Consider the following 18,687-nt stretch of genomic DNA (forward strand, 5'->3'; position numbering starts at 1 on the left):
GATTCCCGATCTGGGTAGATCCCACATGCCGCAGAGTAACTAAGCCCATGAGCCACAGCTACTGAGCCTGCACTCTAGAGCCTGCGAACCACAACTACGGAAGCCTGTGTGCCTAGAGACCATGCTCTGCAACAAGAGAAGCCACCGCAATGAGAAGCCCGTGCACCGCAACGAAGAGTAGCCCCCGCTTGCCGCAACTAGAGAAAGCCTGCGCGCAGCAACAAAGACCAACACAGCCCAAAATAAATAAATTAAAAATAAATTAATTAAAAGAAAAAGACAAGCAACTTAATGGGAGTAAATATTTGCTACATACATAACAAGAATTAGTATCCATGTCATAATAAACCTTCTATATACAGATAAGAAAAAAAGGCAACCCAATAGAAATATAGGCAAAGGAGATAATGAACAGATAATCCATATAGAAGGATATGGGGGAGAAAAAGACAAAAGAAAAACCACCCTAAGGGATATAACCCTTGATCTGTGATTTCCATTATTGCTCTTTCACACTATCATTTGTGTTTTGACTTCATTTCTGGTGTCTTTTGTCATATTAACTTATATTTATTTATCTATTTATTTAATTTTTAAAAATAAATTTATTTATTTATTTATTTTTGGCTGTGTTGGGTCTTCGTTTCTGTGCGAGGGCTTTCTCTAGTTGCGGCGAGCGGGGGCTACTCTTCATCGTGGTGCGTGGGCCTCTCACTATCGCGGCCTCTCTTCTTGTGGAGCACCTGCTCCAGACGCGCAGGCTCAGTAGTTGTGGCTCACGGGACCAGTTGCTCCGCGGCATGTGGGATCTTCCCAGACCAGGGTTCGAACCCATGTCCCCTGCATTGGCAGGCAGATTCTCAACCACTGCGCCAACAGGGAAACCCTATATTTATTTTTCTATGATGAATTACACTTGTCTTTTCCTTTAGGCTCTTAAGTTTTCTATCTTGTTTTCTGCCATGTTTCCTGTTTTCTTTAATATTTCTTTTTAAAATTTTTGTCCATCTGGAGTTTGATACACGTTGTGAGGAAGGGATCTAACTTTGTTTTCTTCCACACAGATTGCCAATTAGGACAGCATCTTTATTAAATAAACTGGGACTGGGTTTTTATTTTAAATGTAAAAAAGGACATACACTACTGGAAAATTTTAAATTTTGATGCAATTGCTGTTTTTCTCCATAGGAGAATTACTAGCTGATAGATCTAGGTGCTTCTTGAAACTTATTCTACTTACAAAATAAAATTATGTCACAGGCTTAAATGATGATAATTATCTTTAAGCTTATTATAATCTAAGATACTTAAAGACAGAATCATACTTCAGTCTATATCCTACTACAATTCATGGATTACTTTTCATATATTAGGTATTCAATAATACTTATTTAAGTTAACAGTATGGAAGTAGAGCACGTATCTAACTTATCCAAGAGAATTGAAACTATTTTGAAAAGAAGCTCAAACACAACTGTATATGTTCCCACAGAAGACTCATTTTGCATGTGTGATAACATACCTTACAGTTACTTACAGTTGAACACATTGTAACTGCTATATACCATGCAGTGAATAAGAGCACAGATTTTGAATCAAATCCTAGCTTTACCACGTACTACGTTTTATATTGTGATTGAAATAAACTTCTATCTAGTTTCTTCTAACTGGTTTTGTTCTACGTAACTAAAACTAATCCCAACTGAGTCCGTTAATCAGTGAAACAGATAATTACAAGGAAAAAGAAGGATGCATAGATATATTAAACGTTGTATACTTGTTTAGAAATAGAATTGTACAATTTTTCACCAATCTGTGAAATGAGGACCAAAGGACTTTTCTTTGATTATGGAATCACTTACTGGAGTTCACACCAATATTGTGTGTGACCATATAATTCATCATCCAAACTAGGACTCTTGAGAGTGAAAGAGGTCACTAAAGTAATTAAAGTTGTATAATTTTTGTAATATTTACTTATTGACAAATAGCTTTTTAAAAAAATTTTATTTCTTTCTAAAAAATTATGTATACAAATATTAAAACAAAAGTTAAAAAATCTTCATATTAATTATCTGAATATTTAAAAATACAATAAGCAGAATAATTCAGTGGTCTTGATATGCATTCGCATGCTTTAATCAGTTTCTTAGCCGTATCTTCTAATATTGGGTCACTGGTATTTTTCTAACTGATGTAATTTTTCTAATACGCTTTTACTGATTTGTTTATTTTCTTGTTTGTTTTTTCCCCCACAAAATTGCCTACAACCATCTTCAAAATTGCATTTTATAGTCAATAAACTTTAAAATATTGACACTTTCAATGAAAATAGAAAAACCCACCCTAAGTATATGAAAGGGGCTCAAATTTGCTCATAATCAAGGGCGTGCATTTTAAAACTGCAGCATAAAATTCCATAGTATGGATGTACCGAAATTTAACCATTTCCCGACTGGTGGAAATTTAGATTATTTTTTAATTTATTACATACAATGCTCAATGAACGTCTCTGTCTTGGCTTCCTTTTTAAATTTATTTATTTATTATTTATGACTGTGTTGGGTCTTCGTTTCTGTGCGAGGGCTTTCTCTAGTTGCGGCGAGCGGGGGCTACTCTTCATCGTGGTGCGTGGGCCTCTCACTATCGCGGCCTCTCTTGTTGCGGAGCACAGGCTCCAGACGCGCAGGCTCAGTAATTGTGGCTCACGGGCCTAGTTGCTCCGCGGCATATGGGATCTTCCCAGACCAGGACTCGAACCCGTGTCCCCTGCATTGGCAGGCAGACTCTTAACCACTGCGCCACCAGGGAAGCCCTTGGCTTCTTTTTTTCTTTTTAATTTATTTAATTAATTAATTTATTTTTGGCTGCGTTGGGTCTTCGTTGCTGCGCACGGGTTTCTCTAGTTGCAGCGAGCGGAGGCTACTCTTCGTTTCCGTGCACAGGCTTCTCATTGCGGTGGCTTCTCTTGTTGTGGAGCACGAGCTCTAGGCACACGGACTTCAGTAGTTGTGGCACGCGGGCTCAGTAGTTGTGGCTCGCGGGCTTAGTTGCTCCACGGCATGTGGGATCTTCCCGGACCAGGGATGGAACCCTTGTCCCCTGCATTGGCAGGATGATTCTTAACCACTGCACCACCAGGGAAGCCCCTGTCTTGGATTCTTGAATCTATCTCTGCTTTTGAGATATTAAATCTTGTAAACTTAAACCTAGAATGTAGCAGCAAACATCTTGGTATCTGGGTCCCAAATGGAAGCTGCATATTATGTGAATGTACTCTGAAACTTACCATCAGAACGTTCTTTGGATTTTATTCTTAATCATGGGCTTAATCTAATACACTTAGGGACTACAGGAACTTTTTCTGGTCAGATTAGTTCAAACAGTCAGAAATTGTTCTCTTTCCTTGAAATAAAGCTGATTGAAGGATTACATTGTCTGAATAGCTGTAGGATTCAGAACCTCCTTTACAAAGACTTACTTTATTTTTAGGTTTTAAAATATCCATGATTTCTTTTGGATTAATGGTCTAAACATGCATGTTTTACCAGAGCCTTACTTTTTCATTCATCATAGCTATAGCTTGTTTGTTGCTCATTAAATGTAAGTATGTTTCAGGGAGAGGAAACTGTTGACTCTCTGCCCAGGAGGGAGAGAAAATATTTATCAAATTTAAAATTAGTATGTTTTTGTTTCAGCAATTCCAGTTTTAGGAATCTCTCCTACAAAAATACTCACCAAGAGTTTGCACACACATACACATACCCACACACAAGGATGGTGGCTGAACCATTGTTTGTAATAAACAATGCAATTGGAAATATGATAAATGTCCATCAATAAAAGAACAGTTAAATAAATCATGACCTGTCCATAGGATGAGTGACAGCTACGTGTATCACCTTAGAAAAATGTTTGTATAAGAGAGGGTCCCAGGAGGAAACAGAACTCACCCCCAGATGGGTCAAAGGAAGAAATTTTAAGGAACGGTTTACTTACAAAGGTTGAGCAGTGTTAAGCAAACAAAGAAGGGATAAGGACGTACCTACAGACTAGCAATAGTGGAAAGCTATTACCGTTCTAGGGCTTAAGAGAGGCCTTAAGGTACATAAGAGAGGACATAAATACCAGAAACAGATTCACAGACGTAGAGAACAGACTTGTGGTTGCCAAGGGGGAGGGGGGAGAGGGAGGGAAGGACTGGGAGTTTGGGATTAGCAGATGTAAACTATTATATATAGGATGGATAAACAACAAGGTCCTACTGTATAGCACAGGGAACTATATTCAATATCCTGTGATAAACCATAATGGAAAAGAATATTAAAAAAAGAATGTCTAGGGCTTCCCTGGTGGTGCAGTAGTTAAGAATCTGCCTGCCAATGCAGGGGACACGGGTTCGAGCCCTGGTCCAGGAGGATACCACATGCCGTGGAGGAGCAACTAAGCCCGTGCGCCGCAACTACTGAGCCTGCGTTCTAGAGCCCTCGAGCCCCAACTACTGAGCCCATGTGCCACAACTACTGAAGACCACGCTCCTAGAGCCCGTGCTCTGCAACAAGAGAAGCCACCACAATGAGAAGCCCACACACCGCAATGAAGAGTAGCCCCCACTCACCGCAGCTAGAGAAAAGCCCACGCGCAGCAACGAAGACCCAATGCAGCCAAAATAAATAAGTAAATAAATAAAAATTAAAAGTAAATAAATAAAAGGCTACAAGGTCATCAGAAATCACAAATAGTCACTGGTTTGGGAAAAGGTACCAATAACTTATATTTGCACCCAAATTTCTAGATCTCAAAAGGATTCCACATTCAATTTCTAATTTAATCACGAAAACTCTGTAAAGTCAATTGAGGCTCAGGGAGGTTAAGTGATTTGCCTAAAGTCACACAGGAACCACAGACTCAGGATTCAAACCCCGTGTTTTCACTGTATACATAGAGGTCTACCTTATAGGAATCTGCTTTCCCTCTTTTTCAAAGGTGGTTTAAACTTTGTTCTTTTAGCATAGAAAGTAAAGGCAGAAATAATTTTTAAAGTGCTAAATTTTTAGGGGAAAAGTAGATTACAAAAAGTTATTTTCTCATCTAACTCAAAAGCAAATAGAGTTGAAAACCCACTATAGTAACCATTTATTTTAAAAAAAGCAAAAAGTAGAACATGAACAATCAACTTTCAGGGTGTTGGAATATACACCCTTGCTTCACTATGATGTTTAATGTGAAATGACTGAATTCTTCTTATTAAAAATAGGCTTTAAACAAAGTTAAAAAAGAAAACCAATATCTAACATTCTCTTGTCTATAGGAGACATGCTAAAAATGAAACTATTCAAATATCTGAGATTTGAGGGAGCACTTAAGATTTATTATGCTTCTCTACATACAGAGCAAGCAGGTGTTATAATCCAGGTTGCAATGATTGTTGCATATGTCTGAGAACTTGGGAGAAAATGAGTAAGCCTGGGAAAGGAAGAGACAAAGGTAATTGTTTCCCGGTGTCCTGAGAGATAAGAGAATCTTTACGGCTATCGAAGGGATGTGGGCTCAGCTGCAGTCTTTCTGGCACCAGAGGAAAAGGCATGTGGTAAAGATGTTACTATAACAGGGCCCATGGGGCCAACGCTTCTATATGAACGATGTAATGTGTGTTTCACCCACATGATCCCAGGTGTTCTGTGCAGGTGTGCACACCTGTGGACCAGAAAGTGGAACAAACTTAAACTGGCTTCAGTTGATCACATTAGGGAGGCTGGGGCAATTGAAGAGCTCCCAGTGTCAGATTTGTCCAGAAGAACAAGCAAGATTTTCCAGGAAGAGGCAATTATGATAGATTCTCTCTTTAAAAGTAAAAATCCTATTATCAAGCAGTGATTTTCAAAATTATATTATATTGAATTAAAAACAGGTAAACTGATCAGTAAAATAGAATAGAGTTTCTAGAAGTAGATGTAAACAACAGTAACAAATCAATAAAAGACAAAGACAGCAATAACACATCTATAGAAAAGCATATTACTATTTTATAAAAGTGATCATTCTGGGCAAGAATAGCTTAACTCCCACCATGTACTATAATAAACTCCAGGTGGGTCAAATTAGATAAAAAACAAAGATGTTTTCTTTTTCTTTTTTTCCTCCAGGCGTCAGTTTCCCTCTCCCTAATACACCACCCCAACCATAATTTCCTAGTGTGAATTTTTTTCTGTCTGACTATATGTAGTGTTGGTGGGAGGGTAAAGTTCTGTTACTATTTTCCATTTGGAAACTGAAGGTGATTTACCCTTTCTCTAACCACCCAGTACAGCCAGGGGATGGGCCCTTGACCTAAGCTCAGCCAATCCAGTGGTCACTCCTAGAACTTTGGTTCTGATGCAAGGACAAGAAAGAACAGTGGTTGGTCAGTGACACCCGAACAGGTCATTCCAACTACAGAACAGCTGCTGTTCTTCCAGCTCTGGTACTCCAGAGCTCCTTGGTCCTTTCCCAATCTCAAGCATATTCCCTCAGACTCACAGCAATAGTTTGTTTATACTGGCCAGGGTGAGATTCTTTCCATACCCATGTGGAGACTGCAATTCCAAAGAAATAACTGATGAAGGAAAAGACATCATGAAATGGTTGGTGGTGTCACAGTTCATCTCGGCATATCTCCTTTACGAGGAAAGCACTCTGGTAGATGGTCTGATGGTTTGCATTTCTTCCTCTTGCCTCCTCCTACGGGAAAGGTATACTTCTCTAACCCATTGACCTTGTCTTGGCCATGTGACTTGACTGACCAATAGAATGTAAGTGGATATGATGGGTATCATGTCTGAGCAGAAGCTTTAAGAATGATTTGCCAAATTTTGCTTCCAAAATATATATTTTACATTATCCATTCTGTTCTTCTACCAACACTGTCCAAACCCATGCTGATCTTGTTCATCTACATCAACAGCCTTCTAACTATCTCCTGGCTTTTAGCTGTGTGCCTCTGAAATCCACCCTTCACACATCTGTCAGTGATGTCAAATCTAACCTTAGCCACAGATTAAAAGCCTTCGATAGTTTCCTCTCCCCGACATGGCATTTGAGAGCCATCATGACTTGTCTCCTACCTATCCCTTCAGCCTCATCCCTGGACATCCCCAGCTTCCCACTTTATGCTGAGCAATAGGAAACTGCCTAAAGCATGCCGAACACTGCACCATGCCTTTGTCCATTCTGTTCTCTTAGCTTGCCCTCTTCTTCCTCCTAATTCTTGTCCAAATAATCACTTCTGTTCAACTCTCAAGGTTCAGCTCAATATCAGTGCTTCTAGAAGGTTGTACCCAGTGCTTTGTAGGCATGCACTTTCCCTGTGCTTCCTTGGTGGATACACCCCTGGCACTTTCCACATGGTACTGAAATTATTTGTTCGGTATCCTTCTTTCCAATGATTGCCTCCATTCTGGATGGCAGGCATGATATCTTATTCACCTCCTTGTCCTCAGAATCTAGCATGATGTCTGGCACATGTAGGTATTCAATACATGTTTATGGAGCTGAAATAAACCAAAAAAATTAACCATGAGTATAAGAAAACTGTGAGTAGTGTCATAGCAGCTGGGATTCTTACAAAGCTAAAAACATTACAAACTGGTTCTTCTGGAAAGCAGTATGACAACATACAACAAAAACCATGAAAATGTTCATTCTCCTTCACTTGGTATTTTCCTGTTTGTGCATACTCCCCAAAGAAATAATCCAAACAGGGAAAATTTATGCAGATGTTCCCGGCAACTCTAGTTAAAATAGTGAAAAAAACTGGAAGCAATCCAAGTGTCTAATAGGGAAATGACTAAGCAAACAATGGGATTATAACATAGCTATTAAAAATGACAGGGGTGAGGACGATGTCATCATGGAGAAGTGTGTATCTGCAGGAATGTTAAATGGAAAAGAGAACACAGACCAGTGTTTAAACACTAGTGGTTAAGGATGTGTGGGTACGTTAACGAAGATCAGAGGCCAATTTGGAGAAATGAAAATGGATGGTGTTCAATATTCACTGGGTCTTTTCTTTCCTGTGCAGCTCCATGAGTTTATGACAATAATAGTTGAGATCTCATGCAACATAGATATCTTGCAGAATAAGGGCTCTAGGGACTTCCCTGGTGGCACAGTGGTTAAGAATCTGCCTGCCAGTGCCGGGGACATGGGTTCGAGGCCTGGTGCGCGAAGATCCCACATGCCGCGGAGCAACTAAGCCCGTGAGCCACAACTACTGAGCCTGCGCTCTAGAGCCCGTGAGCCACAACTACTGAGCCCGCGTGCCATAACTACTGAAGCCCGTGTGCCCAGAGCCCGTGCTCCGCAACGAGAGAAGCCACTGCAATAAGCCCGTGCACCGCAACGAAGAGCAGTCCCTGCTCCAGCGAAGACCAAACACAGCCAGAAATAAATAAATAAATAAATAAATAAATTTTAAAAAAAAGAATAAGAGCTCTAAATTTCCTACCAGGTTCATCAAATTATTATGAAAATAATGACATTTCTTCAAGAGAACAAAATACTTTAATTCAACAAGCAAATTTGAGTTTAACTATGCGCTAGAGCACTTACATGCTCATGAAATTTACAAAAAACATGGGCAAAGATCCTCAGGTGGATGTGTTATTATTTTAACCTATTTTTGTTTATTTGGGACTGTACACATTAAGACAGTACAAAAGAAAGTCTGAAAGATCTTTGGCCTAAATCTCACATTCACAAATTGTCTCAATTTTACACTTTTGATATTGTCTCCAAACAGGGTTCTACGTACAGTCACTGAGATATACTGAGAAAGGTTAAAAGGAAAAAGCCATCATCACATCACTTTAAACGTGTGTCACACTGCCAATGTAGTGCACTGTTTTATAAATCGGTGATTATCTTGTGAATAGCAAAATACTGACATTGTAAGATATATTACATTGCAATTAAATGAAATAAACCACACATTTTTATATCTTGTTTTAAAATTTCTTCTTTTTATTTTATTTTTTATTGAAGTATAGTAGATTTACAATGTTGTGTTAATTTCTGCTATAGCAACCTGGATGGATTGTCATACTAAGTAAGTCAGACAGAGAAAAACAAATACCGTATGATCTCGCTTATATGTGGAATCTTAAAAAATGGTACAAATGAACTTATTTACAAAACAGAAATAGAGGCTCAAGAGGGAAGGGATATGGGGATATATGTATACATATAGCTGATTCACTTTGTTGTACAGCAGAAACTAACAACATTGTAAAGCAAGTATACTCCAATAAAGATGTGAAAAAGAAAAACACAGAAATAGAGTCACAGGTGTAGAAAACAAATTTATGGTTACCAAGGGGGAAGTGGGGGAGGGATAAATTGGGAGATTGGGATTGACATACATACACTGCTACATATAAAATAGATAACTAATAAGAACCTACTGTATAGCACAGGGAACTCTACCTATATGGGAAAAGAATCTAAAAAAGAGTGGATATATGTATATGTATAACTGATTCACTTTGCTGTACAGCAGAAACTGACACAACATTGTAAATCAACTATACTCCAATAAAAATTAATTTAAAAAATTTCTGCTATACAGCAAAGTGATTCAGTTATACATATATACATTCTTTTCTTTAATATTCTTTTCCATTATGGTTTATCATAGGATACTGAATATAGTTCTCTGTCCTATACAGTAGGACCTTGTTGTTTATAAAATTTCTTCTTTTTTAAAAGAATTCACTGAGACCCTTAAAAAATGGAGGTGGCCCAGGCCTCTCTAGATCTCTGGGAGGCCCAGAACGTAATTATCACTTTATCTTTTAAATGTGATAGTTTTAACTAGGGGCCCCAAACTAATGGGTTGTTAATAACTTAACTATATAAACACCTAACTTCCAAACTGCTGTCTGCTAGCTGTACGTACTGTTTCTGCTGCCACGTAACCAGTGGTCAGAAAAGTCACAGCTTTTACAGAGGTGGTTCACAGCCCTGGTGGCAGGTCAGAATCACCTGTTTTTTCAGACCCCACTCCAGGACCTAGGTTCTCCAGGGCTGAAGTCTAGAGATTCCTATGCTTAAAAAGCTTTCTTCCTTTTTTCTTTCCTGCACTGCATTTCCTTACAGTTCCAGGACTCAGAATTCAAGCTACTACTGTTAATCGTGTGGCTTAGCTGCATCATAGGTTTAACAGACCTGAAGGCTAATCTGAAGGTCAATCACCATTTTCAATGGAACCTCTCCGGGGTGATGTGTTATAAGGGCCCAAAAAACAATTTAGAAAAGAAGTTTGAAGGTGCGGTCCACAGATTTGGGGAGGAACTGCCTATATAACACTTCTGATCAAAATACCTTCAATTATTCCTCAAATTTCTTATTGTGCTTAAATATATGAAAGTAAATAAATACTGAATCTAAGTGTTATGTTCAAGTGTCCATTCTTAGAAATGATGTGAAGTAGCAGGTTTTTTGTTTTTTTTTTTAAAGGGGCGGGGCCTGAGGCGGGACCGAGCGTGACCTCGAGGAGCGGGGGCGGGATGGAGGAGTTTTTTTTTTAATTTATTTTTATTTATTTATGGCTGTGCTGGGTCTTCGTTCCCGCGCGAGGGCCTTCTCCAGTTGTGGCAAGCGGGGGCCACTCCTCATCGCGGTGCGCAGGCCTCTCACTATCGCGGCCTCTTCTGTTGCGGAGCACAGGCTCCAGACGCGCAGGCTTAGCAATTGTGGCTCACGGGCCTAGTTGCTCCGCGGCATGTGGGATCTTCCCAGACCAGGGCCCGAACCCGTGTCCCCTGCATTAGCAGGCAGACTCTCAACCACTGCGCCACCAGGGAAGCACCAGTAGCAGGTTTTTATAAGCAGTAAAATCACAACAAGCCCAAACTGTCAAATGACTGAATTCTTTTTGCTTCATAAAAACACAAACCTGAAGAATATGGGTTTATAACACAGAGAAAAACAAATTCCAGGATGTGGGCTGAGGTCAGTACACGCGCTGTCCATTCTCCTGTACCTTCTCCTCTTCTTCCTAGTTCTGTACTATGATTACTGAAACTCTGGAGGTGATGACCCTCTCTGTGTCCCAGCAACATTTGCCATCCATGAAATAAAGATTTATTTGTGCTCATCTAAACCCAAAACACACAAGAAAATGTCCAGGGCAGTTAGAGGAGCATATGGGAACTGAGAATCAGGGTTACATTGTCTCACTTCCTGCCTACCCTACTCCCCATTCACCCTACCTTACATTCCCTTTGGAGTGATTATGTCTATGGGGTCAGAGGAAGACATTTTCCTACTTCTTACCTCAAAAGTGCAGAAAGACACTGCAGGCATCTGACTCAGGGTTATGTTTATCCTTTGAGGAGCTGTGACCAGAATATTTGGACTTGGATCAAATTCAGAAAAGTCAAGTTCAAAAGGACCATGATTGTGAGTAGCAGCAAATGGCATGGTGTTGATCAATACAATGTCTAGTTATAATGGTGGCAGATTTAATTGTGTTCCAGAAAGATATGGCTGTTAAGGCTTTCCAGATGAACCAGAGAGCTGAGACAATAATTATTTAAGTTTAAATCCACTTTGGCCTTCCTTATTTGAAGGTAAGAGTGTTAGAAGAAGGATGCTATATCTGGGCCCTGTGGTAGGAAGCTTCCAGGCTGAACTGCCACCACCTATGTGATTGCCCCAGAAAGCATCCACAGATGCTATACACGTTTTCCTCTCCCGAATGATCCAGAAAATTGCCCTTCAGCCCGTGCTTCATTACGTGGGGTAGAAGGCATTCATATAACTATTGCCTGGGCTACAATTGCTGCTTCAGATGAAAACCCAGGAAGCCGAATCCCTGCTGCTGTTGAAAGTGTATAATTAGCTCCTTGTGCAGCCTGACCCCACTGATTCTTCTGACGCATTTGGCTTGAGGTGTGCCCTTTCTGGGACCTCCAATATCTACTCCACAGCTGGAGATGCCCCAAACTGCACGCAGCACTTCCTGTGGGCGTGGTTTTGCATCCTGAGGGCTGCGCGGCGCAGAGTGAATCACGTGTTTCAAACGCTCACAGATTCACGGTGCTTCTTTTAAAATACAGGAGTGGGTTGTGAGTGGCTCTGTTAGACATAAGAGAATCCCCTCCTTCCTTTTTCTTTTTAAAAAGTGATTTTGTAATGGAGGCCTCTCAAGAAACACTGTAATTGGTCAGCCTGGGGTGCGTTAGATGTCCTACCAGATAACGTCATTAGCTATTCTCAGGAGAGGAAAGGCAGGGTACGCCCCCTGGGACAATGACAACACTTGTTTCAAGTTGGGGAAGAGCCTGTGGTTCTCTTCCTGCGTGTGGGGGAAAGCGGACACACAATGTTCATTTCCTAAATACGGGATGTGCTGCGAGGCTGGTGTGTCATTTTCCACCATGTCACATCCTTCTGGATGAAGGCAGCAGGGGCCAGGACAGGAAATGGCAAATTCTCAGAATGAGACAAGGCTTTCCCAGGGCAGTCATTGGCTCTCTGGAACTATAAGGCATGCTCATCCAGAAACAGCCTCAGATTTTTCTTTCCCGGAGAGAGCCCGAAGTGAATGGTAAGTGGGGAGGCCAGAGGGATGCTGTCTGAAAAAGAGCCATTGGACTTGTAATACTGGGGTTATATCCTTGGTCGATTATATATCTTGAGTAACTTTGTCTCATTTTGCTCAGAGGTGTCTTCATCTGTAAATTTGTCAGTGGTGGGTGGAATTATGGAGGCATGCAAATAAAGCTAAGACTTAGGAGTCAGGAGACCAAGATTCTAGACTGGGCTCTGAAGAATCAGCTGCATCTAGAATGTGTCTGTGTTTCGATTTCCTCATCTTCCAGTTGAGAATAATGATTTCTGCCCTGATATCTCACAGTAGTGAAATCTTCCATTTCTGTGGCTTCCGTGCCTCTTCCGAGAAGTTCCTGATAATAAGGAGTACAGTGGATATGAAGGGAGGGATTTTTGGCAACTAGGAAGGATGTACTTTTACCCAGGATGTACAGTTCTCTCTGTCAGTCATCTTCGATTGGCTTCATTTCAACTTGGTACAGGTAGCCCTCAGTGACTTGTTAAAAAAATTTTTGGCCACTTTAAAAATCGTTCCTCACTTTTAAAGGAAGCTTTCATAATAAAGGGACATAGTGGTGTGAATTTAATGTAATTTATTTTTAATTAAGCACGCATCAAAGAATGAAATTTCTGAAGACCCGATGAGCTCTAATTAGAAGAAGTGGCGCAAACCACATCTTAGGCTTGATTCTAAGATAAGAGCCGGGGGAAAAAAACAAGCAGAAGAGTTGCTTCAGGCAAGCATCTAACTTAGAAAGATTAGCTTCCTTACATTTGATAGACAGTATGATTTTTGAGTTTTTGGTGGCTTGTGTTTTTCACTCATCAGAGAGGAAAAAAAAAAACCCAACCCTTTTGCAATAAGAGTATTGCAAAACTCTTAGGATCCCAGTCTTCATGTAAGGAAAGGGCCTTGTAAAGGGGTACTACATACGGCTTGCAAAGTGTCACCTTTCAGAGAAGAGGCCTCAATATTGCAGTAGACTTCTAATACCACCACTCCCTTATTTAACAGATAAGAAAATCCATCCTTGGCGTACCCTGGGAGAAGAAGCGGACAAGAGCATTATTCCTATTGGCTTACTCGGATTTAAGGTCCTGAGAACTGGAGGACTTGTCCCAGATTATAGAACGGGTCTTTGAGAACTTGACACATGACTCACTGGAAAATGACCCGTTTCCCCTTGGGTGGAAGCAGCTGTTGTGCTTGACTCCGGGCTAATCGCGTGTCGTGTCCCCGCAGGGCATGGAGGGGCCGGAGGCCCGGGAGCTGCAGGGCGCCGATGCGCTGCGCCGCTTCCAGGGCCTGTTGCTGGACCGCCGCGGCATGCTGCACGGGCAGCTGCTGCGCCTGCGCGAGGTGGCCCGGCGCCTCGAGCGCCTCCGCCGGCGTTCCCTGGCGGCCAACGTGGCGGGCAGCTCGCTGAGCGCGGCGGGCGCGGTCGCAGCCATCGTGGGACTCTCGCTCAGCCCCGTCACCCTGGGGGTCTCTCTGCTGGCGTCGGCCGTGGGGCTGGGGGTGGCCACCGCCGGAGGGGCCGTCACCATCACGTCCGACCTCTCCCTGATCTTCTGCAACTCCCGGGAGCTGCGGCGGGTGCAGGAGATCGCGGCCACCTGCCAGGACCAGATGCGCGAGATCCTGAGCTGCCTCGACTTCTTCCTTCGCGGGCAGGGCCGCGGGGACCGCCAGCTGCTGCAGAGCGGGAGGAACGCCTCCATCGCGCTGTACAACTCGGTCTACTTCATCGTCTTCTTTGGCTCCCGCGGTTTCCTCATCCCCAGGCGGGCCGAGGGTGCCACCAGGATTAGCCAGGCCGTGCTGAAGGCCAAGATCCAGAAACTGGCCGAGAGCCTGGAGTCCTGCACCGGGGCTCTGGACGAGCTCAGCGAGCAACTGGAGTCCAGAGTCCAGCTCTACACGAAGAGCAGCCGTAGCCACGACCTCAAGATCTCTGCTAACCAGTCCGCTGGGATATTTTTCTGAGAATATCTTTTCCCCCTAATGATCGAGGCTAGAAACCATCCCCATGGGATGTTCCAGATTTGTAGCTCCCTCAGGAAAACACCAAGTTGGGTTAGGAGCTGAATGCAAAGGATGAGAAAAACTGTTCTTCAAGTGAGGGATGGGGATGTGTCCTCCCAACCCTTTTCCCATCACTGTGACATCCTGCCTGGGGCTGAGGGCTAGGGACTTTTTACCTGCCTGATCCTGGTGGGATATGTGACGTGAAAACTATTTTTCCTTTATCATCACCGTTCAGTCTTCACACCGCTGGGCACTCCTGATTTAAAGGTGTTGCAGCATCCCTGCCCCAGCCCCGGTGGGTGGTTTGAGCCGAGGCTGGAGAGGGTTGCAGACATCGCCACCCTTTGGGTCTTCTCCAAGCCCCACTAGGCTTTGAAGTCCTCAAAATACCTGTAAGAGGAGACACTAGCTTTAAAACCTCTCTGCCAGAGTTTCTGAGTACAAAGAAATCCAGAATCCAGAGCAAATCAGACCCTCTCGGAACTGTGTAGGAGGATTCAGAACCCAAGAGAGGCACCTCCCACTAACATGCATCCCCTCCCCTCTCAGCGTGCCCACTCATAGATCCAGCCTGGGGATGGAGTGGACCTTCCTGGGTATCTTCATATCCAGACCTCCAAGGTACTCTGAGAGGGGAAACCAACCAAACGGTCACCTAAGTCCCGCCCCCTTGCAGAAGAAACTGAGGCCAAGGAAGAGGAAATGACTAACAGCTTCATTTACTGACATCATAGCGTAGAGAAGGGAGAAATGGCTTTTGAGTTAGCCCTGGGTTTACTGTCTGAGACTTGGCTTACTGGTCTGTAAAATGGATGCTAAAACCTCACCCTGTTGGGAGGTATTAAGTGAGATAAAGTGCCAAGCACAGTGTCTGGGTCACAAAGTGTGGCCCCTGGGCTGGCAGCATCACCTGGGGACTTGTTAGAAAGGCAAGTTCTTGGCCTCAACTCTAGACTTAAGGAGTCAGAAATTCTGGAGGTGGGGCGCAGCAACCTGTGTTTAAACTAGCTCTTGGGGTGATTTGATGCCTGATAAGGTTTGAAAACCGCTGCAAGGGATGTTGGTTTCTGATCCTCTGATGAGCTTTCACGAAGTCTATAGTCTCTCTGGGCTCCGTGGTCTTCAGAGTCATTCACAAAAGGTCAAGGACAGTGTCCCAGAAGTAAAAGAAAGAAGGTGCGTGAGGACGGCTGTGTCAATGCTTCCTGGGGCAATTTGCTACTGGGTGAACTAAGGGATGTAACAGAAACAGCCCTTTAGAGGGCAGTGTTGCCCACTCGTTGTAAAAACTGGTACAGAAAGGAATGTGAATTTAATGGAAATTGACCTTTATTACCTTCTCTGAAAACCTCCAGACCATTTTTTAATTATTTATTTTAAGTTTCTTATTTAATTACTGTTTATTATTAACATTTAATTTTATTTAACCACAACATTAGAAAATAATAGGAATAGCAAGTTTCTGAATGGGAGACTACTGGGGTTCTTTTCGGGAGATGAAGTTGAGTTTGCCTTTCTAAGGTGGGCCATGAGCTGAAAATAGCATTGCTTTCCTTGAATAAGTCTCTCTCCTTCAGAGGGGAATTCCCCCCCCCCCCAGTGTTTTAAATGATCCTTTTAAGTAAATGTGGGAAGTTCTGAATAGAGAGACCAGGAGCTGAATTTAAGCTTATAAATGGAGGCTTGACTTGTCAATATAGAGATGATGCAAGCATATCTATCCTGAAGGTACAAGACTTTGCCAGCAGATAACACTTGACCTGAAAAGCCTTCCCTATTTAGTTCAGGGGGAAAAAAACCAATTAGAGGCATATGAAGGAAGCACTTGGAAGCCTGATGTCCTGTGAAGTTGGGTTTTATGGGCGTTAGACAAATTAGCTTGTGTTATGACGGTGATGTGTTATATTTTCACTTTGGGAGCTGTAAGAAATCTGTAAGCTGTCTCTTAGAAAATACTTCCAATTTCTTCAGTTTCCATTCCTACAAATGTATTGTTGAAAAGTCTTTGGGACCACACGCACAAAAACACTTGGCTGTATTATTTAATTATCTAATATGCTTTAAATTTACCCAGTTGACCCCCATGCTTCCCAATGATGGCAGGGTGTCTGAGGAAGTGTAATTTCAGTGCTGGGGAGAGGGGTTGATGTTTCTATATTTTTGTTTTTCCTATAAATGGCAATGGATCTGTATCCTGGTTTATTTTGAAGTTGGTACCAGTTGTTTTTTTTAAACTGGTGTCATTTCCTAGATTGCCTTGCACAGATGCATTTTAGATGACCAGAATGTACTTCACAGGTTTGTGTTATGTTATAAAGGTACACTCACTGCCTAACCTCATCTTTTATTAATGCTTAAGTTTGAATTATATTCTTCCAGTGCCTGAGCTGTTCCCTAGAAATAAACTGGGCACTTTTGGAAGCCCCAGCCTCAGCAGCAGCAGCAACCATTTCATATTATTAGGGTATTTTGCATGTATCAAAGTCTTAAACTTTTGAAGTTATAATTTCAGTGACCCACTGTACATCTAAGGCAGGGTGTCTACTTTGGAACAATACTTTGCACGTTATAGGAGCTCAGTAAATGCATTTGAATAATTTAATGAACTGCTTAACCATATTAAGAGGAATTTGTTGATAATGAAAGAGCATCTATCCTCTTATGTGTCTGTTATAAAGTTGGAAACCTCTACCAGGATTTAAGTGAAGTTCAGTTAAATGGATCCTAGAGACAAGCATTTTCTTTATTTCTTTTGTGGGAATGTGAATAAGGCTTTTCCTTAAGGTCTTCGTTCTATAAAACAGATTGAAATGGTATGTTGTAAAGGGAAGAAGATAAAGGGGTATTTAGATTACAAGCGTACTTCAGAAAAATATCCGAGTTCGAAAAATAAATATGTTCATATTGAAGGTTTAAGTGCTTCTGCTGGTTTCTGGGGTTTACAATCATTTGGATTGTTTTCTTTCACAATAAAGGAGATTCATTTGGTTCTGCATTTCAAGGATTCAATAAAACTACATTCGACTCTATTAAAAAGATAATCCTTAGCAGACATTTCTGATTCTAATCACTTTGATGCATTTGTCCTCAGGCACCTGTCATTTCCAATGTGGTAAATGTCAAAGTCAAAAGTATTTACTGGGAGAAAAAAGAGAGAGAAGAGTGGTGTAGAAGGCACTCTAGATCAGATATGTCAAACAATTTGTCAACTTGATATATTTCTCACTCAAAGCCTTAGCGTGAAAAGAAAGTAGAAGGAATGGAGATGTTGAGAGAAAGACATTGTGCAGAGATAAATGGGGATGCCATTAAATGCAGCAAATTTTGAATTCCACATTTTTTCCCATTGTAGCAAAATCAGTCCTTCCCTTTATTGAAATAAATTGCCCAGTCCTCAAATATCTTCTTCTTCTTCTTTTTTTTGGCCGTGCTATGCTGGCTTGTGAGATCTTATTTCCCCGACCAGGGATCAAACCTGGGCCCGGCAGTGAAAGCACTGAGTCCTAACCCCAGGACCGCCAGGAAATTCCCAACTTCTTTTTTTTTTTTTTTTTAATATTTTCTGATCCGTTAAAATTAAAAAAAAATTTTATTAAAGTATTGATTTACTCAAACTTCTCGATCTTCTTGGAGTTAATTACCTAACCTCATGTTTGCCTGTGTATAAATTAGTAACTTTGAAAAAGGGCAGAGGTTTAATTATTTTTACTTAGAATATTCAGCATCAAACTGTATAGATCAATTTTTAAAGAGTTATCAACTCATGTATAGGAATTCTCTTATTATCTAGAAATCAGACTTCCAGCAGTTTCAAACCTTTGAACATAATTACAACCTGAGAAGTAATTGAAAAGAATCCTAGAATCAGCCAAATTAGGCTTCACAAAACCCAAACACTAGAGAGAGGCAGAGAGGGAAGGCAAGGGGCAGCATCTATATTAGGAAGGCAAAACTTTCCCAGGAGTCTCCAAGGGACTTAACCTGGCAAGTCACTGATCTTAACCATGCAAAGCAGGCTGGGACATGTAGTACTTTTAGCTAAGAACTAGCTGTTCCCAAAATAC

The 18,687-nt window shown here is 41.6% G+C and overlaps 1 protein-coding gene across 3 annotated transcripts in view; it reads left to right on the forward strand.

Annotated features, from left to right (window-relative positions):
• APOLD1 (apolipoprotein L domain containing 1) overlaps positions 1-17,618 on the forward strand; it is a 50,314-nt gene extending 32,696 nt beyond the window's left edge. Inside the window, exons 1-2 of one of the 3 annotated variants that reach the window (XM_059935340.1) lie at positions 12,475-12,589; positions 13,610-17,618. In XM_059935340.1, coding sequence (XP_059791323.1) covers positions 13,841-14,581 — 741 coding nt within the window. In that variant the 5' untranslated portion in view covers positions 12,475-12,589; positions 13,610-13,840 and the 3' untranslated portion in view covers positions 14,582-17,618. Of the gene's footprint in view, positions 1-12,474; positions 12,590-13,609 lie in introns of those variants that run through there. The other 2 variants (XM_059935339.1, XM_059935341.1) reach the window with 2 other exon arrangements.
• Positions 17,619-18,687: the final 1,069 nt, after the last annotated feature.

The sequence above is a fragment of the Balaenoptera ricei genome, chromosome 10 (assembly GCF_028023285.1).
Source record: "Balaenoptera ricei isolate mBalRic1 chromosome 10, mBalRic1.hap2, whole genome shotgun sequence".
Taxonomy (NCBI): Eukaryota; Metazoa; Chordata; class Mammalia; order Artiodactyla; family Balaenopteridae; genus Balaenoptera; species Balaenoptera ricei.